Source organism: Cygnus olor, chromosome 2, assembly GCF_009769625.2.
Source record: "Cygnus olor isolate bCygOlo1 chromosome 2, bCygOlo1.pri.v2, whole genome shotgun sequence".
Taxonomy (NCBI): Eukaryota; Metazoa; Chordata; class Aves; order Anseriformes; family Anatidae; genus Cygnus; species Cygnus olor.
The window spans coordinates 96,184,089-96,205,452 of record NC_049170.1 but is presented as its reverse complement, the minus strand read 5'-3'; the positions used below and the strand labels follow the sequence as shown (position 1 = coordinate 96,205,452).

Here is a 21,364-nt window from a genome sequence, read left to right as displayed (position 1 = left end):
TTCTGTGCTGCAAATCTCAGAGTGGACTTTACATCAATTTGCAACTTTGCTAAAGATGTTACAGAATATTTGACAAAGACAGACACAGTAGCAATCTCTATGGAATAATCTGAGAAAAGTCTGGGTTACGCTTACATCAATTGTAAAATTCCCTTTGGATCCTGTCACGGTTCTACATAAAACTGAGAGAGCTAGTTTCAAGAGGGATAGAGGTACATTATGGTGCAGTCAGAACAGATCAGATAGAAATTTATAGTGGTGAGGTCATGCATTATATACGCATCATTACAGCAGTTTGAGTGCTTTTATCTTCCCACTACAAAAATGGCAATGGTAGATTAAAATCTCCAGTGGAGAGCACAAATGGCAGATCCTTGATGTAGCTGAAAAGCAGCCTTCAAATTGCTCTTTAGAAAATTGCTGTATGTGGCTTATACAAATAATTCTGCTGACTGTGGTAAATCAACTTTAAAAAAAATATATATTATTGTTAGCAAAATTCTGTGGTCTGTCTGAATAGTCGTAATTCCAGAAATGGGGAAAAAATTTATTGTTGAGAGAGCTGAGAACATAGTTGAAATTAAGAAATTGCTTATGTCTAAGAATAAATCATACCATCGAAACAGGGAAACAGATTCCTTAAGTGATGTTTTTCCTTTTCAGGATACAATCAATTTTGTTTTCTCTGCTCTGACACCAAAAATGCCAATTTTAGAATGCATGTACATCAAACAAGCTATTGACCTTCTACAGGTAGATAAGACATCACTTTTTCTATCTGTTATTCTTTCTGTTAGTTGTGCTGGGATGTTGTTCTAGCAAGGCAGTAGTCACATGTTGCATCTGTTTGAAGGGTTTATTGTCAGACCGAGATGAGAAACAGCTCAATGAGGAACATATTGCTCGGTTGTTCATTTTTGCTGTAATGTGGTCTGTTGGAGCACTTTTGGAACTAGATGACAGGCTGAAAATGGAGCTGTTCCTACGGAAGCATTCTGCAGTGAAGGAACTTCCAGCTGTGAGTGGAGAAGAAACCATGTTTGAATTTGGAATTAATTCATGTGGCCAGTGGGAGCACTGGTCAAAGAAGGTTAGTATGTTGGGACATACTAAGCTTTCTGGATGAGTATAAAAGAAAGATGCATTTGGTAAGAGGCATATTATTTTATCATTTAAAGCCCTCCGTAATTCAGTTAAGAAGATCAGCCCTACCAAACGTTCAAAAAGTTTCCTTTGTGAAAGTTTTTTTTTCCCTTTTTCTTTCTTTTCTCCATAAATATCTTTTTTTCAGAGAATGGGAACATACATTTGAAATAGCTTTGGAAGTGAAACAGAAGAGTTACCTTAGCATTGCCTGCTGTCTGTAACCCTAGTATTTAAGATCTCCTAGCAAGGAAAGGCTATCTTCATGTATCTTCATGTGTTGGAGAACAGTAAAGTGAAAATATCCCATTAGTCTAACACCTTTTTAGAAAAGCTTGGCAAGGTACTGCCTGGTTATAAATGGATGCTTGGCTTTCAGGAAGAAATGTTTTGCTAATGTACAGTGCATTTGTTTTTGTGTTCTGATGCAAAGTGCCTGTGAGGTCATGTAGAAAACCTCAGACTTTTTCATATCTTTCTTACACAGGTCCCTGAATATATTTATCCTAAAGATTCAGTACTAGAATATACTTCCATTCTAGTTCCAAATGTAGACAGTGTCCGAACAGACTTTCTAATGCACACTATCATGAAGCAAGGAAAAGCTGTTTTGCTGATTGGAGAACAGGGAACAGCAAAAACAGTTATGATTAAGGTAGGTGGAATGGAAAAACATATATCTTTGTATGATAACACTACAGTAAAAATAATCGACATTGGCACAAATGGTTAAATGGAAGTGAAAGAGTAACGTGATTTGTCTTTCAGTTACGTAATAGCATTCTTACTGAGTCCTTTTGGCAATGCTCACATGGCCTACAAGCAAAAAACCATAAGTGTCTATACTTTAGTATAGAGAGAGGGTTCTTTTAAACTTTGCTAACCGTGGTCGCAAGATTATGTGATAAATGCTCTTTCATCTGCTTTCTTTTCTTTTGGAGAAGTCAAACTGGAGAATTTGCTAAGGAAATACTGATTCTTGAAGGATTTTTTAATTTCCTTGTGCTTCTTCAGTGGTGGCACATGTGAGTGGATCTTTTGTACATCCTTGTTGCATAGACATTCTTCACAGGCCAAACTGGAGAGAAATAAAGAACTTCCTTCTTTACTCTGGGTAATTTTTCAGAGGGTGAATTTACTGTTTATTATCTGCTCTTTTAGTTCCTTCACTGAAAGAGACATTGTTCTTTCTGTGAAAGAAAATAATAAGATGGCTATTAAATTAACATATTTTCCATATTGCTAAATGATGCCAGTTAATCTTGTGACACACATGAAAACTAATAACTTGCTACAGAGGAGCCGATAAACAAAAAGATGAGCAAACCCAAATTTCATACCAAACCTGACATCCCTTATTTTAAAAATCTAAGTTTAATAGTTTTCAGCATGGTTTTGGTGACTTTCAGGGGAATATGTATACTCTTTGATCAATGAAAGATAGCTACGTAAAGCTGATCTTCTGTTAGGACAGCTGAATTTACCATGCAGGCACCTGTACCTCTAGTGCAGGATCTGTAGAGATCTGGAAATTGAAAATATTTGAAAAACATTGACCTAAAGTGACCTTTGGCTTTCTTAAAATCTAGATCCATTTTGTGCCCCCCAAGGATGTGCTTTCTGAGTCCTGACATAAAGTGAGTTGTACCAATGCCAGTAGCCATTAATACGACTTTTTCAGTTCAGCTGTTGATGCCAACATGCATGCCGGTGTAATGTCAGCTTCTGTTCCTGGCACCAGCTGGAGAACTATTTTAGCAGAGTGAAGAGGCGGGGTCTGGATGGTGGTCTCGATATTCTACATACTGGATTTTGGCCAGATACTGGCAACCTCGAGCCTTCAGCTGCCATTCCTGTCCCTAAAAATAATTGGAGCTGATTCTTGGGAGTTGCTTACCCCACGTCTATTCTATGGAGGAGAGTATGTTCCTTACACAGGGGAGCATAGTGTCAAAAAGTGCTGGTGGATATTTGATCGCGTTTAAGGTTAAGACTGCAAGTTAACTGCCTGTGCAACTGTTCCCTTTCTGCTGTCATCTTCTGTAGAATTGTACTTTACTATACCTTGTGGAGAAGAAATTTCCAGGTATAGGCATCTGCTTTCATGAAAAACTAAAAAGGTTTTATTGTAGATCACTTCAGGTAGTAATCTGAAGGGTTGAGTAAGGCATCAGTATATATTAAAATAAAGAACTTAAACCAGAAAGCTTTTTTTTTAAGACTCTCTCTGTATTTTTAATTCTTGATTTGCCGAAAAAACACCTGAATTTAACTCGAAGCTATAGAGTTGAAAATTGCATCTAGAATCTGATAGCAAACTAACTGAAATAATCTCATTAAATAAACTCTTCTTTTTCAAAGATACTTCTCATTTTTGTTCTGGGGTATATTACCATTGCCATGTGAAGACTCTGAAATGCTGTAATTAATAAAACACAAATGTGTGTTTTAAGTGTTTTTGTATTCATGGTTGTGGTGCGTTGACCTTGGCCGCTAAATCAGCAATGATAAGGGCTTATTTTTCTGATGTACCACGCATTTCTAGTCAGCTCTGTTATAAAGATAAGAACTTTAATTATATTAAACTTTGTCATCACGGTGGAAGAATGGAATCTTTAAAAGGAATAATGTTGGAAATCTGGAATTTTTAATACTATTTTATGTCCCAGGATTCTTGCTAAACAAAACATTTCCTTTGCTTTATATGTATGTCTTGGTGTCACTCCAGGGTTACTTTTTTTTCTTTTTCTTTTTTGTTCCATTATAAAAGCACATTAAATATGAAAAATGGAACTCTGTTGTTTTAGGGCATAAGCAATGGCAGTGGGAATTGTATGCATTCATAAAACCCAAGGATTCCTGTCTTCATTAAGAGAAGATAAATAGTAGCTGGTTATCATTTTACACTACTGTTCCTGTGCATTGCTTTAGATGTAAGGTATGGAAATAGTGTAAATTTGAAAAAGGATTTTTTTTCACTTATTCCTTGAAGACTGCTGTAACAGATCACCATTAATAGATTGAGTTTAGAAAAAAAAACAGCATTTACTAATGCAAAGTTTATTTGCATCCTGAGTTGTCGTATGTCTATTTGTTGTAACACTTAGTAAGTCTGTTAAAAGCTTATGAATTTTAATGCTTAGAAACTTTATACAAAACATTAACTGAGAGTTTGAGTTTCATGTGGGAGACAGTATATTTATTTTAAATAAACTGCTGTTTGGCATTTTAAAGTTAACAGCAAGACTGAGATTTTGTAGATGTCTGATTTTTGCAGGGCAGCTGGACATCTGTGTCTCCTGTCAGTTGAATTCATCTGGAGTCACCAGTTCATTTTACTTAAAATTGGTTTATCTTACAGGATTACACAAGCAAGTATGATCCTGATGTTCACTTGACCAAGCGTCTGAACTTTTCTTCTGCAACTCTGCCAAATATGTTCCAAAGGAGCATAGAAAGTTACATAGATAAAAGAATGGGTACCACTTATGGTCCTCCAGCAGGGAAGAAAATGACTGTCTTTATTGATGACATCAACATGCCTGTGATTAATGAATGGGGTGATCAGGTAAAAGGAAGATATTGACATTTGGGAATTGGTGGTCTTACCATTATTGCTGTTGGAAGTGTTGACCTGTGGGTTACAAAAATGAGAAAGTTTAGGAAAAATTATCGTAACATGGACTGGATCAAGTATGGCTACTAAAAGTAATTTCCCCAAGCCAGGTTTATTGTGAGTGGTAAGCTGTGAGCGCCAAAGATTACGGTCAGCATCAAGCCATTTGGTGCAAGCATTGTAGATTCTAAGTTTTTTGTTTTGGTTACATGCAGAGTCTCCAGAATTTACAAACTCTCTGCACTCAGAACCTGTCTGGGAAAGGAAGCATGCAAATCCAGGACACCAACAGAGATTCTTTCCTTCTGTCCACTCTGTGCTTTAAAGTACAGTTATTATTAGGTGAAATCTAATGCCACAGTTGACATCCAAGTCTAGTGAGCTGCTTGGAGGTATTCATAAATGAATACTTTATAGACCTGTACTCTGAAAGGTTGACTTAAGTTTAAAAAAAAAATACCGCTGAGAAAAAGTCGTATTCTTCCTTCTAGTGTAGCTCTGTAATCCTGTTCTGTCGCTGCCTCTCTACAAGTGAATGTGTGACTGTGCTTTGTGCTAAACTAACCATTCTTTGTCACTCACCTATGTGCCTGTATCAGTCTGAATATATAGTCTGACTGGGTGTAACTTTAAAGTGCTGAATTTTCTTAGACTGATATTATGGAAGCCCATTTGAATGCCTGGCTCATGTCCACAACTGCTTAGCACCCAAAACTTACATGCAGCCAAGCCATTGCATCAGGACTCTTGGTACCATTTTACATGGCTTTATAAATTGCTGAAGTGCCCAGCAGAATATGTGAAATTAAGAGAAAGAGAAAATGTCTTTCCTTCTGTCTATTGATTTCTTATACTGGATATTTCCTCTTTTATTTATCTATCTATTTATTTATTTATTAATTAAGTTGAGAATCCTGAAATACTTAACTGCTCTGTTTCTTTTTTTTTGGGGGGGTGGGAAACTAGATCACCAATGAGATTGTAAGGCAGCTGATGGAACAGAAAGGTTTCTACAATTTGGAGAAGCCAGGTGAATTTACAAATGTGGTTGACATCCAGTTTGTAGCTGCTATGATTCACCCTGGGGGAGGTCGGAATGACATCCCACAGCGCCTGAAACGCCATTTCACCATCTACAACTGCACGCTGCCTTCCAGTTCATCTATTGATAAAATATTTCGAACAGTTGCTGAAGGCTATTTCTGTGAACAACGTGGTTTCCCTGAAGAAATATGTAAACTGGCTTCAGCATTAGTATCTACAGCTCGGAAAGTCTGGCAAACAACAAAAGCAAAGGTAATGTTACATCTGTTACAAAGTCTTTGACACATCAGACCATGACAAAACAGCAAGACCCAGGCCTTTTGTACTGTCGTGTATGTTCATACTTCATATTGTGAAGCTGTGACCTGTAACTTCATATTGTGACCTGTGACCTGTGAACTTCTGTCTAATGCTTCCATCCTGATTTTTTTGCTACAAGTACCTAGTTAGTTGACTAAACACGTAATCATACACAGTGTCTTCTATAGTTAATGTAAGAAATGCATCATGTAAGTATAATATAACAAGCATAGCTGATGATAACATTTAGAGGTCTTCTGGTTGAGAAAATGTCAAGGGCATAAGAAACCATAAATTAAAAGCTGGGTAGGATTCTTCTATAAAGATTTTTGGGATTATGAGAAAATTTAAAGACCTGAAAGATTACCAAGCCAGTTTCAATAATTTACTAGCATTTCTGGCTATCCAGTGAGGTCCCAGTTGACTGGAGATTAGGGAATGTGACTCCAATCTACAGGAAGGGCAGGAAGGAGGATCCAGGGAATTACAAGCCTGTCAGTCTGACCTTGGTGCCATGGAAGGTTATGGAGCAGATTATCATGAAAGTCATCACATGGCACATATGGGACAATTAAGTGATCAGAAGCAGCCAGCATAGGTTTATGAAAGGCAGATCCTGCTTGACTAACCCAGTCTCCTTCTACGACAAGATGACCCACTTCATGTATGAGGGAAAGGCTGTGGATGTTGTTTAGCAGGATTTTACTAGCATTTGACACTGTTTCCCACAGTATTCTCCTGAAGAAACTGGCTGCTCATGGCTTGGGCAGGTGTACAGCTTGCTAGGTGAAGAACTGGCTGGATGACCAGGCTCGGAAAGAGTCACAGTGAATGGAGTTCAATCCAGTTGGTGGCCAGTCACTGGTGGCAATCCCCAGGATTCAGTACTGGGGACAGTTTTGTTTAACAATTTTATCAGTGATCTGGATGGGGGGATCAAATGCACCCTCAGTAAGTTTGTGGACAATACCAAGCCAGGCAGGACCGTTGATCTGCCTGAGGGTAGGAATGTCTTGCAGAGGGATCTGGATGGGCCAGACGGATGGGGCGAGTCCAGCTGCATGATATTCAACAAGGCCAAATGCCAGGTCCTGCGGATTGGTCGTAACAACCCCATGCAGAGAGTGGGAAGAGTGCCTGGAAAGTAGCCTGACAGAAAAGGGTAAGGGGGTGCTGGTCAACAGCTGGCTGAACGCAAGCCAGCAGTGTGCCAATGGCATCCTGGCCTGCATCAGAAGCAGTGTGGCCAGCAGGACTAGGGAAGCGATTGTCCCCTTGTGCATGACACTGGTGAGGCTGCACCTTGAGTACTGTGTTCAGTTTGGGCCCCTCACTACAAGAAGGATGTTAATTGTGAAATTACAGACATTGCTATTGCTACTGTCATTTCTTCATTTTTAACTTTGCTTTTTAAATGACAAGCATGCATTTCTGCTTTAATGTGGTATTGATGTTGAAAATATGCAGTATTCACTTAAGTCTAGATAGCAAATATTTAGTGCTTATTTCAATATAGATTATGACATTCTTTTGTAGATGTTACCAACTCCAGCTAAATTTCATTACATCTTTAATTTACGAGACCTCAGCCGTATTTGGCAAGGAGTACTTACAGTTACTTCTGAAGTCTGCCGGAGCATCAGTGTTTTGGTAGCTTTGTTCCAGCACGAATGCAGACGTGTTATTGCAGACAGGTTCACCAGCCAAAGTGATAAAGACTGGTTTGAAGATATGATGAAAAAGGTAGGCAAATAATGTTAAAGTATTTGCCACAGAAAGTGGTCAGTGAAATGTTTTATGACTAAAGCAATCCTTAATGTATTGTTGTAGATTGCTGCTGCAGAACACGGCCAAAATCTATTTGAAGATGGATCCACAGAATTATACTTCGCGGATTTTTTGCGTGATGCCCCTGAAGCTACTGGAGATGAACCTGATGATATAGATTTGAAGGCCCCTAAAATTTATGAGCCTATCCCATCTTTGGATTATTTGGCTGAAAGACTGCAAATGTTCATGCAACAGTACAATGAGACCATCAGAGGATCAAAGATGGATTTAGTATTTTTCAAGGTATTAGTGCCTCTAATTATATTGATACAAAACCCACCTGGTCTTTAGCCCTTACTGATGTATGGCTCTTATATTTTTTCCATCAGATTATATTTGGAGATAGCTCAGAATTGTGAGCCCTGTTTCCAGTGATGCTTACAAATAAGATTTATAAAGCCATGCTTCTGTCTCCCAACTGCCCTTGCTCCCATGAATTATTCCATCTCTTTGCAGTTCTCCATCTTTTCTTTCTCCTGCCTTGCATAATCCAAAACATAACTCATTTGTTTCTACAGTGCACATTGTGAATGTCATCTGGCATCTCTAGAAGTTACCTCCTCAAAGGTCTCTTGATGCATGCTTCTTTTTTTTTTCATCTTTAGACTTAGTTCGCTAAGATAAATACAACAGTTGAATAAGAAATTTCTGTAGTGTACTTGTATTGTACTTTTGGCAACCTACTTGGAGAGACTATAAATAGCTCAGCTAAAAGGTTGGAGGATGATGTTAATCCTCTTCCTTTCTAGTTTTCCTTCAGTCCGCTAAAGAGGCATGCACTCAGCTCTGCTTAGTACAGATACTGCATAGGACATTGTGTCACATGAGTTTGATACAGGGACATTTCTCTTGGGCTAGGTCTGCTGGTCACTGAAGGCAAGGGGAAATCTCTTGTTGATTTTGATGAGTATAAGAGTGAGTCTTTGGCATAGGCTCCAGGGAAGGCCTCTAGCTGTTGAAAAGCAGTTGCTCAGTGATGTTTCCTAGATGAATATTATTTTTATGGCTGTTCATCACTTTTTTTCCTCTCAATACACAGGATGCAATCACCCACTTAATTAAAATATCACGGATTATTCGTACTCCACAAGGAAATGCATTGTTGGTGGGTGTGGGTGGATCTGGAAAACAGAGTCTGACCAGACTAGCGTCATATATTGCTGGTTACGAGAGCTTTCAGATTACTTTAACAAGGTAACACAATGCAGTGTACATAGACATTTGCTATAGAAATGAACTGCAAACAAGCAACTTAAAGCAATGCAAACCTGTCAAACATTTGATCCCTCCTTGTAAACTACATTTTCAACCAAAAGCACCTATGCAAATGCCCAATCTGTAGATGACAGATCCTGGGTCTTTATTTTTCTACCTTTGTACCATTGACAAGAAGTCTTTCTTTTCTTCAGCATTTGAGTCTGTAATGGATCCTTGTGAAGTCCCACTAAATTATCATAGAATCACAGAATCATTAAGGTTGGAAGAGACCTTCAAGATCATCTGGTCCAACCATCACCCTACTACCAATGTCCCTAAGCACCTAAACAATGTTCCTAAGCACCAGGTCCAACTTTTCCTTGAACACCCCCAGGGACGGTGACTCCACCACTTCCCTGGGCAACCCGTTCCAATGCCTGACTGCTCTTTCTGAGACGCTTTCTTCCTCTGTTTAAGTTTTCCCATTTCGCACTAAAGATAACACGGAAATAATATACTGGTGTATTGACTGTGGTGACCAAATACTGATGACTGGGGGAAATAGTGACTTTCACTGTAGATGCTTATGTTCCCAGAAAGTATGATCACAAGCATTACCAACAGCTTAATAGTGGGTAGTACTGGAATTTAGTAATTTGTAGAAACTGGGGAAGAAAGAGGGGCACTTATTTATTTATTTATTTATTTATTCTTAATTAGAACCCTGTATAATAGAGTTTGCTTGTTTTCTGTCTTTATTCTCTGCATGTTGTTTTGAAACAGCCCCTGTCATTCCTGACAAGAGCACTGTAAGAGATCTCTGCAGTGCTTTGTCAGCATTGTCACTTAATTGTCTGGAAGGTGTTCATTTAAACCTTTCTGAAGTGACTGGGAGTAACTACTGCCTTCCACCTGTTTATCTTTTGGCATAGGGTTTACAGGGTTGTCAGTGTGTTTTGACTCTGAAATCTACTCTACACCACTGAAAAATCTTCCTGAGAGAGATGTATCAGGTCTTTGAACATTTTTATGAGGTTTCTGCTGAGGGGAAAGAGAAAGAAAGACATATCAAGGCCTCTTTCTGTGTCCCAGAGGCAGGAGGAAAGAACAAAATAAAGGAGGGAAAGAAAAAAAGCCTAGAGTCACAGAATAGGTTAGAAAAGGTTCATTTGCTGAAGCTATCTAGAGGTGGGCTAAAAGCAAGTAGCTGAAGGCATGTATTTACAAAGTAAATAGTCATCTTTTGTACATTGCCACAGGAGGCTGTGGAGGAAGCAGGTTTAAAAATGGATACTGAAAGGACAAGATGGACATTCCTAATGTTCCTGATACAATGGCTGTAAACATGGAGTGGGGAGGGGAGGAAAGGAACGGGCAGCGAAGAGTGGATGCTGGCTCGTATTCTCTCCAAGTAGCATTTCTCGTTGACAGCGCTACGAGTATTGAGCTAGATGGGCTGCTGTTCTGACTCAGTGGAGAAATTCATGTTCTTATCAGAATACCACAAATCACTGTAATAACCGTAGCTGACACTTGCAAACTGAACAGTTAGATTGTTGTACAAGTTCTGCAGTGCTTGCATTAGGGGTATTTATAGATCAGTGTTAAGATGGAGCTGCAAGAGTGCTGGGAGACTTTCTGTATGGCATATTTAATTTCAAAACAGTGTTGTTTTCTAACACTGAGTAATGGGTTGTATGTATTGCAAGTATTACTCGTGGCTTTGAAGAGACTCTTGGAAATAGGAAACTTTTCAAAAAAACCAGCTTCCTAAATTCAGCAATGTAATAGTCTAAGTACACAATGGACAAAATCTGCCATTTTAGTAGCCTGACTTTGCTTCATCTGATACTGCATAATCTGAAAACTGTAGCTGAATTTGCATGGACTTTTATCAGAATCATACATATATGTATGCGCCAGCTACAAGAGGCATAATGAATGAACCAGTCATGGTTTCCATTCACAGTGGAGTTTATCAGCTCAAGTGATAATGTTCAAACATATCCTTTGATTTCAGTTAAACCAAATAGCACAGTAAAAACTTCAGTGGTGGTTATTCTTGTCTCTTAGTGACTTCATTTAACTTGATCTGAATATCTTCAAAAGATAATACAGCTGTATTTATGTAATGGCTACAGGCAGCAGAGCATACTTGACAACTTAATCCAGCCACACTAACCTTCAGTTCTAATAAAGAGCTTCAGTCTACAAATTGTAGAGATGCAAAGCAATATCATGCATACATTAAACATAGTATTACTCTTACCATCTTTTTTTTCCCAGCATCTTATTCTGTTGATTTCAGCTCATCTCCCATGATTTATGGAACTGATCATTTACTTTGGGAAAATATTTAAGAAAGAAACCTGAAAAATGAAAGCAGGAGATACAGTATTAATATCATATGTAGACTTTTATCTTGCCTAAGTAAACTGAGCCAGATGATAGATATTTCCTAGAATAATCTTTCATTTTTGTTCTTTCTTTAATCCTTTTCTACCTCAGAACATATGCCACCAGTAACCTCATGGATGATCTGAAAATCTTGTACCGCACTGCTGGGCAAAAAGGAAAGGGCATTGTCTTTATATTCACAGACAACGAAATCAGAGATGAATCTTTTCTTGAGTACATGAACAATGTTTTGGCTTCAGGCGAAGTCTCGAATCTTTTTGCACGAGATGAAATAGGTGAAATCACGCAAGACTTGATACCAGCAATGAAGAAGGAATACCCAAAGCGTACTCCCACTGGTGAAAATCTTTATGATTACTTTCTTACTCGAGTTCGAAATAACTTACATGTGGTTCTTTGCTTTTCTCCTGTTGGGGAAAAATTCAGAACTCATGCACTCAAATTTCCAGGTCTGATTTCAGGCTGTACCATGGACTGGTTCCAGTGCTGGCCTAAAGATGCTCTTGTAGCAGTTGCACAGCATTTTTTAGTTTCCTACCATATCGAGTGCACAGATGAAGTGAAACAAAGTGTTGTTAACACCATGGGAACATTTCAAGATATTGTAGCTGAAAAATGTGTTGAATACTTTGAACGATACAGGCGCCGAACATTTGTGACTCCAAAATCTTACCTGTCCTTCATTGGAGGCTACAAAACTATTTATGAAGATAAATTTGCCAATGTTGGAAGTTTGTCTGAACGTATGAGAACAGGTACTGTAAATATTTTTTTTTCAGTTGAGAAGAGTTTGAATAAAAGAATGTAAAAGTGTAGATTCTTACATACATAGAGAGTTAGCTTATGGGTTTAAATTGTGAGCTCACTTTCAAGTTGTGGATGTGTGGCATCCGTAACTTCTCTGAGCAATCTATTCCAGTGCCTCACCACTCTCTGAGTGAAGAATTTCCTCCTGAATTTAAACAAATGATCAAGTAACAGATACTGAAGACTTTTACCCATAAAATGAAAAACAAATTGTTTTAAATAGTGAATAAAAATTATCCCTGCTTAATTTTGGTGTTCAACAAATGGGATCACTCACTGGGGTTCCTAAATATGAATCTGAGTGACGTATTTTAAGTATCTAGATCACTGAGGTTTCTCTCTCATGTCTTCATATTACTAAAATAGAGTTTATTCTACACAGGTCTTGCAAAACTGATGGAAGCTGAAATTTCAGTAAATCAGCTCTCCAAAGAGCTGGTGATGAAGGAGAAAGATTTAGCTGTGGCTTCAAGAAAAGCTGATGAAGTTTTATTGGAAGTAACAATGAAAGCCCAAGCTGCCGAAAAGGTGAAAATGCAAGTGCAAAAGGTAAAAGACAAAGCTCAGGCCATTGTGGATGACATTGCCATTGATAAAGCAGCAGCAGAAGAGAAACTTGAAGCTGCAAGACCTGCATTGGAAGAAGCAGAGGCAGCCCTGCAGGTCAGAATTGAATATTTTGAATGTACATTTAGTTAGCTATTGCTGTTCGTGGAATATTGTGGTTTGTGCTTCTGATTTGAAAAACTAAAATAAAGTGAAAGGACTAGCAGTGACCTGCTAATCCTTGTAGATAAAGCCTAAAAACTGAGGCAGTGGAGAGGTATGATGAGCAGTATCTCCTCTACTATCAGGTAATAAAGTGGGTCATTTAGTGGTGCTAGCTTTCTGCAGTACTGCTTCTGGGGGACCTGCAAAACTGCAGCAGTTGTATTAAATATGTAGTCCCCCCAAACATCTTTCTCTACCGTCACGTGATGGCTTAAATAAATTATTATTTTGTTCCCTAATTTTTCAGACAATAAAACCTTCTGACATTGCGACTGTTCGCAAACTGGGTAAACCTCCTCACTTGATAATGCGAATTATGGATTGTGTGCTACTTTTATTCCAAAGAAAAATAGACACAGTAACACCTGATCAAGAGCGCCCAGGTGTGAAGCCATCATGGACTGAGGCTCTGAAGCTAATGAATAATTCAGGATTTCTTAGCATGTTGCTTAGTTTTCAGAAGGTAAGAAGATGTTAGTAGCATTATTACTCCTATAACAATCTTTAGAGATCATGTGAAAGTGTCCTCATATCATATGTGCTCTATCATCTACAGGAACTGAAACAGGTAGTCTGAAACACATTAGGTATTATGTACCTACAGTTGCAGATAACTGTGTGACTGTATTCTTCTTCATTTTCATGGTTCCTTATTTCCGTAATCTTTTTCCTGGGTCACACAGTTTCAATGGCAGACACAAACATCCCAAACACTGCATCTAATCCTGAGCTCAATCGTATCTTTATTCAGGCAGTTTTCTTGCTCTTCAGTAGGAATTTTCCTAAAAAGAACTCACTGTTGAAACACAGTTGTCTCACCATCTTCACTGCTACTAGACCTGCTTGCATGCCATCTTCAGAATTGTTCGATGAGGAGCTAGGAAGTAATATGGAAGAGAATGAAAATCCTGTTAGGAAAAATACTGAGATATCTGGGAACTTTTGGGGCTATTTTAGTAGAATGCAGAACGATCAACTGTAAGAAAAATACAGATTTTTACTTCTGTTGGGACAGAAACCTGCCCCGTTTACATTAAGATTCAGTGGACTGTGGTGCAAGGTGAATTTCTCTTCAGGGAGGAGAAGAAAGATGTCGTTTATAGCTAGTCCAGAAAAAGACCAGGGCTGGGCTATGGGATGGCAAAATCATGGCCCAACTCTAAAATCCGGAAAACTGAGCAGGTTTTTGGGAAAACCTCTGGTTTCTGCAACATTGAGGAAAACTCTATTATTTGTGCACTGTTTCGTGAATGAGCTTCAGCTGTGCATTTTGCTGATGTCTTTTCTAAGCTACTGGGATGTTTTTGTTGTGCAGATGAGGCTTGCAACCATGATTCTCACTATCCCCAGGAGCTGTTTCTCCCTGTGAGCCATATTGGCAAGGCAGCATGAGGAAACTTGCACTGCCTCTGTAGACAGTGTCTTCCTGGGGCTGTCAATATGGCCACTTTTCTGAGTGGTATCTTCACCAAGTACGTGGAGGAAATTAGTTTAAAGATAATGGGGACTAATTACACACTCCTTACTCAAGCTTACTCCTTCAGGAGGTTTCCAGTTTTGGCACTTATTTATACTGTATGTGTTCCTGCTAGTAGTTTGCAACACACTAAACTTTACTCAGAAGAGTTTGAACAGTCTCCTGGGGCTGAGTTCTTGCAGGAAGTGATATTGATGAATGTGGCGAGGAACACCAGACTATTTCTGTCTCTGATGAGGTACTTCGCATGCAGCCCTCCTGCCTCATTTCTTGTTTCTAAGATTGAGTATATATGAGAAGGAGGGCTATCGAGTCTGGAGTTCTGAGCAGATTACACTGCTTGCTTTTTTTGGTGAGACTTCTGCTATTTCCTAATTATTATTTTTTATGCAAGGAAGATCAGTGGATGAAATAACTCCTTGGGTTTAAAATTCATTACTGAAAAGGAAAAGCATGACATTTTTCAAACTCTTGAACAGAAATTTAGGCCACTTCTGATTGGTCTTTGCTTCACCCTTGTCAGCTTGCTAAATGGTAATTTTGAATAGGAGAATAAAAATACTCACAGTGAAAGCATTGCCATATGTGATTTTAAGAGTAATGTAATGAATGTCTTCGTTATTATTATAGTAGCTAGTTATTATTATAGTAGCTAGTAGACAAACACAAGCCTGTCCTTTCTGATACATATCTCCAGGAAAAGAGCAAAACATTGCTCAACACTATGAATGGGGGATGATTTTTATTAAAAAAGCATGTTAAAACATTGCCTATAAAAGGAAGATTCTTAATGCTTCTGTTGTTAAGCAACCATTGTTGCTCTGTATAAGCTCTTCTACTCTCTACATTGCTTAAGGAGATGAATTCCATTTTCTTCTGATACTTGTGTAATTATAAATTAACCACCATCATAAAAAATCTGGCTTTTCGTATTTTCAACAGATTGTGGTGGGAGAAAAGAATCTGAGATTAGAATAAATAAGTGAACAGCTGAAAGAAGTCACAGTTACAGCTAAGGAAATGGGTAGTTTAAATGAAGTGAAGTCAGTGCCTTAGAGTTTCACCTTTTCCCTTCCCCAAGCTTCATGTTGGACTACCTCAGTTGTGTTCATGCTGATGTCTAATGCCATGGTGAGCTGGTTTAGGGAAATAACCTAGAAGAAAACTGATCCCTGGTTTGCTGGCTTGGATTCCTGTCATATTAGCTTCTAATCTAGTTCACTGGGCACTGGTGATGGCATTAAAGATGTGGCAAGAACATATCTTGATGTTGAGGGGGAGAGAAAAGAAGGTACAGAGCTCTAGTGGGAATAGCTTAGTTTAAGTTGTCATGGAGCAGCCAGTGTGAGTAATGTCTGCAAATCTTGTGGGTCAGATATGGATATTAAATGTAAACTCTAGTCAACCTGGAAGTTGGAGCTATTTTTTACTACATTTCACACACACACAAAAAAACCCTACACCAACTAATCTGTCCTTTATGAAAGCAAAAGGCAACAGCTGTGTTTTGTTCATGAAAAATGTTTTGTTCTTCTGTAAGAAGTGGTGGCATCATGTTTTTAAAAATAAAAATGTTTCTGTGAAGCAGACTTTATTCTAAAATGCATTTAAAAATAATTCTTCCTTTCCATTGACTAGGACTCAATTACAGGAGAAACTGTGGAGCTTTTAGAGCCTTATTTGGATATGGAGGATTATAATCTGGAGACTGCTAAAAAAGTGTGTGGAAATGTAGCAGGTCTTTGCTCATGGACACAAGCAATGGCTTACTTCTATGGTATTAATAAAGAAGTCCTTCCTCTTAAGGTATGTCATATTATTTGTTTCATTTTTCTGAGGGATCACTATGGTTGAGGAGAAAAAATGTAACATTATTTTGAATAAAAAAGATAATGATTTACATTTCAATGGGAGCATTTAGTGCACAGATTCTTTATACAACCTGGCTATTGGCAAGTGAGAGATACTGATTGTGTATTTGCTCTCGGCCTTGGTGCCAGGCATTGCTGTTTCAAGAGAATTTTCCCTCCATTTTACGGACCTGGGAAAGAGTATGGTCATCATGGTCTTGGTAGAATCTGGGAGAGGAGAGACCTTTCTTGGTGCAGAAGTATTCTTTAGTGAATTTAGCAGGAATTCAGCACTCTAAGAAAAGTTTTGTGTGTCAATTGCTACAAGTGATTGTATATATAATAAAGTAAGTAGTCACCTGGCATAGAATTCTGTTGGAACAGTGAAATTTTCACAGTAATACAATAGAATGTGATCAGCTGCACTGCTAAAGATAGTTTTATTGTCTTGGAAATGTTTCATTTATGAGCATATTTAAAAAATAAAATAGCTTCGAATATGGTGGTTTATAATCTTTGCTTCTGCAGGTGATTTTAGTGCTCTTTTCTAAAGAAATAGATACCAGTTGGTTAAGTTTTCACTGTAGTTATGCTTAGCCTCCTTTCGTATAAGTCAGTCTGTCGATTCTATATTCAAAACTCTTCACGTATTCTTTTAGTACATCTGAATAGATCTAATTTGAATTCATTAAAAGCATGATATTTTTTATTCAAGTTACTGGTAGAGAAGACTGTATTTCTGTTGTATGTGAGTAGCAACGTTCAAATAATGGGATGTTCTCTAATGAAAACAGAATTTGAAAGGCATCTGTTGAGAGCTATAAAAGACAAAAGACCTAGGGAAGATAGTGGACTAATACTCTGATGTAACTCTGTAAAAGCTGCAGAAGTGCTCTTGTGGTTTTTAGTTGATTATACATGATTTAAGGTTACATATACATTTAATTTTATATTCAAGTATTTACATTTTGTCACGCTGGAGGTGGTAAAAAGCTAAGCATGCATTTCTTGGCAAAATAATGCCTATTGTCAGGTATGGCAATAGTCACAATTATTTTAAAACTGGAGATGATAAGAGCGAGGAGATGTTTAAAGGAGATGTTGGGGCAAGCAATGGAGTGATACTAAGAAAATAATTGAAAATAAATGTACAATTAGATAGCATAAAGGACTACCACAGGGTACATCATCCGGTATTAAAAGCAGGTTTACTGAGTGAATTAAGCTGCTTTATCTTAACAGCTGTTCTAGGAGACAAACCCCCTTCAACTCCATCCAATATATTTTTAATTGCATCTTAAATGAGACACAGTGCCTCATTAATCTTACATGTGACAAGTTGTGAAAAGTGACTAATGATGACTTATATCTTAGTAAGTATGGTGTGCAAAGTGTAAAGATGAATTCGTTGCTAGGAATGGATACCTACATTCTTTAGATATGCGGTCTGCAGCCTAAGGATCACAAGTGAGAGTTGAGTACAGCAAGTACAAACAAATGTTGCCTGGAAATGCAGTGGAGGATGGTTTATCATACAGCATTCAGCATGTGTGTACTGCTTTCCTATAAACCTTCAACATAACCATGAGCTGTTCTTTTCTAGTTTGTTATCTACTAAGCAAGCCTGCTGGATTAACCTGGTAATACAGAAACACCATCTGCTATTTATTAGTTGAAAAACATAGCAGCAGAATGAAGAGGCCCTGGCTTTAGCTGTGATTCTGCGAGCCTCCAATTAAAATACTGTGTATAAGGATATAATTTCCCTTGGAGATGTCTCCAATGATTTTAATTAAGATTTCCTTAGGCTGTTATGATGATCAAGGGAAGTTTGTCTGTAGTTTATAAATTCTGTTTGATACAGAGGGTTGTCCATATCAAGCGCTGTTTTAAATATGTGACTCTATTGCCTTTTCTCCTTTTGCTTGTCTCCATGCTGAACTAAAACCCACAGGAGTCAATAAGTGGCATTTCACCTCAGGATGAGGTAACAGCAAAGGAGTATCAAAATTTGAGGGTCATCCATGGAAATAAGAGTGTCCTGGTCAAGGCGATGCCTACCAGGCAGGAAGACAAGCATTTGTGTCTGGGTTCAAGGCCCACAATAACTGTGGAAGGAAAGCATTTACACCATGGGAGTGAAGGGGAGGAGTAGATCACCTAGCAAAACAGATCAGAGCCAGGACATGTGACTGTGGAAAGAAAAAACTAAGAATCTTTCAACAGCTATTATAGGCTGTGAAAAGCAGAAAAGAGGCATGATCTCCATGCCTTTCAGAGGTTGTTTTAATCCCAAAGAATGGTTGCGGATAGCAAAGAAATTAAGACCAAGATTTTGTTAGTGTCATTCTGCATGGATCTGTCTGCATGTGTACCTATGTATATATGTATACCTACATATATGTAATACATTTTTGAGATTGGTGATGTGAAAACATGGGCCTTGGAATATCTGCAAAACCTGTGTATGTGCTTGCTTAACGTTTCCCTATGAATCCAACCTTCTGATGATACTGAGGCTCTGAGAAAGGTGATACAAAACCAGTGGGGTGTCTAGGTGAAAAATCTTCGATGACCTGGGTCAGGAGCAGCTTGAGATTGCATTTCCATGAAGAGGTGTCAGTCAGATGCCACGTGCCCAGGAAAGGACTGCAAAAACAAGGATGCAACAAACCAAAGATGGTCACCCAGCACATCCACAGAGCACTTCCAGTAACGTTTCCTGAATTTACTAAGTATCAGTTGCACTTCACAGCAATCAGGGGTTGGTCTAGGCACTCCATTCATGAGAGGGGATAGCATTTAAAGATGTGAGGTTTTTCATTGAGGACGACATTTTTATTTAAATGCTTTCTTGGATCAGGACCAGATATACTCAGTGTTTTTGCAAAACTGAGTTTGCAGTGAATCAATGAGGAACTTAAGGCTATGTCAATACTAATAAATTAAACAGTGCTACTGAATTTTCTAGACACTGGATTGTGATCATCTTCATCGTTAAATTGTTTTAATGATCCCTAGTGTGAATTTGGCCTTGGCGAGGCAGTACTTTTTCAGCAGTCTCTGGGCACCTTTCGAAGAACCATTTTCACAAGGCCGTTTGCATGCAATGTGCTGTTTAATAGGCTGGAAGAGTTCAACCTGAGCTGTTTTACTCTTGTAAACCTCAGTGCCAGAGAGAGGTATTGGGCATGTTTAATTTAATAGTATAGCTGTAGATAGTAATTACTTGTTTATTTTTCCTGTTTTTATGTGGAATGCAAAAAAGTTTAAGAGCGGCAAGATAATCTCACCACCTGCTATGAAGTCCTCTCTGAAGGCATCCTGGAGTTCAGTCTGTGCCTCTTGTTGGCACAGGTACTGTCTCAATACTTGTACTGTGTAAACAGAGGCAGAGTGGATGGAGGCACTCGCTGGAGCAGACGTGAGGGGTTTTGTGTGGTTCCCCACAATGCCAATGGCAAGAAAAGGCTGAAGCTGCAGCTCTAACACAACCCTAGGAGTGTTCTAATGTAGCTCCCTTGTCCACAGTGTGGATCTCATGTCTCGCATCCTCATGATTCATTCACATAAAATCCATTTATTCAGGCTTTCACACTGCATCCAACTGGAACAAATTTTGAATCATTGCTTTGCTGTGTGACTCAGGGAGATGCAGGGAGGTGAAGCTTGTTCACGTAGCAATGCCACTAAAATTAGAAAGGCCACAGTGGTTCTTTGTGGTTGGGAGACACATTTCGTTCCCTCCACTAATTGGCTGAAAACCTTTGTGAGAAGCTGCTTGTGACTGTAATAGCCTCCTTGCTCAGAAGATTCTCCTTGGCAGCAAAACTTGCCTTCTGCTCTTGTGGCAAAACTGCGCAGCAAGCAGCCAACCTACTAGTGATGTCTATACAAAAGCCATGTTTATACCCATGTAATTTTCAAAAACTGAGTTGGAAAGAAAGGCAGGGAGGGAGCAAATAGTGATGATTCCACAGCGTGAACTGGGGCGAGTAGTCTCTCTGCCTTGGGGAATCACGTAGGTTGGTCACTCCTGTATGCTGCCATTCGTTCTTGTACAACCAACCATTATTCATCACATATGAGTAAGGAACTTACAAATCAAACCTATACCAATATGTATTACTACTTTGGGATGATTACCCTAAAATTGGCTGAAAACCTTAGTTAAATTGTCTATAACATTATTTCTTATAATAAGTAATCTGCTAGAGATCCCTTTAAAGTCTTAAGTAACTAATTCGGGGATTTTTTCATGTTGAAGTGCAATAGATTTTTTTTGTACTCATCTGAAGTATTTTTTTCATTGTGCCAACATCTTCAAGGCTGAAAGCCTTTTAGGAGCTTTTAAGAACTGGGAAGTCTGTTTTATCTGTCTTTTGCATTTTTCTGGGTGGTTTATTGCTGTATGGAGATCTGGCTTTTTGTATTTACGAGGCACTATTGCTCTTATGTACTGGGAATTCACATGGCCATTCTTTTCTTTTGGGCTCACGTGCAGCTGTGATAAATGCCAAGCTGAAATATGAATCTGCACAGCCAGGTGTGAGTTCCCTATTTTTCCAGCTGTTCTGCCTCAGCTGTTCTTCCCAGCTCTCCAAGGATCTTGTTCCCTGTTCACCTCGCCATTTGTGAGCTGGGGGTGAAACAAGGTGTCATAACTTTGTTTTACTCCCATCCGTGGCTTTCACAGATAAGAGAGGGTATTCTGCACCAGGGGAGGGGGAGGTTAGGTGGCAGAAAGAGGGATATTCTGGATCTCAGTAAGAAAAGCCCAACAACAAATGGCTTAATAAGGTAACTGCTTTAATAAGACAATAAGAAGAGGAGTATGTGATAGCTTGAATGACCAGAAGAGAGTTTTTTTTTCTCCATGGACAGGATCTGCTCTGCACAACATGCCATGGG

The 21,364-nt window shown here is 38.6% G+C and overlaps 1 protein-coding gene across 1 annotated transcript in view; it reads left to right on the top strand.

Annotated features, from left to right (window-relative positions):
• The window catches only part of LOC121066050 (dynein heavy chain 5, axonemal-like), a 149,051-nt gene that overhangs the window by 72,350 nt on the left and 55,337 nt on the right, over nt 1-21,364 (top strand). Inside the window, 12 exon segments of the mRNA XM_040549372.1 lie at nt 664-753; nt 854-1,090; nt 1,631-1,798; nt 4,505-4,711; nt 5,726-6,055; nt 7,640-7,846; nt 7,934-8,176; nt 8,973-9,127; nt 11,639-12,303; nt 12,738-13,018; nt 13,374-13,589; nt 16,242-16,409. Of these exon segments, the coding sequence (XP_040405306.1) occupies nt 664-753; nt 854-1,090; nt 1,631-1,798; nt 4,505-4,711; nt 5,726-6,055; nt 7,640-7,846; nt 7,934-8,176; nt 8,973-9,127; nt 11,639-12,303; nt 12,738-13,018; nt 13,374-13,589; nt 16,242-16,409 (2,967 nt within the window).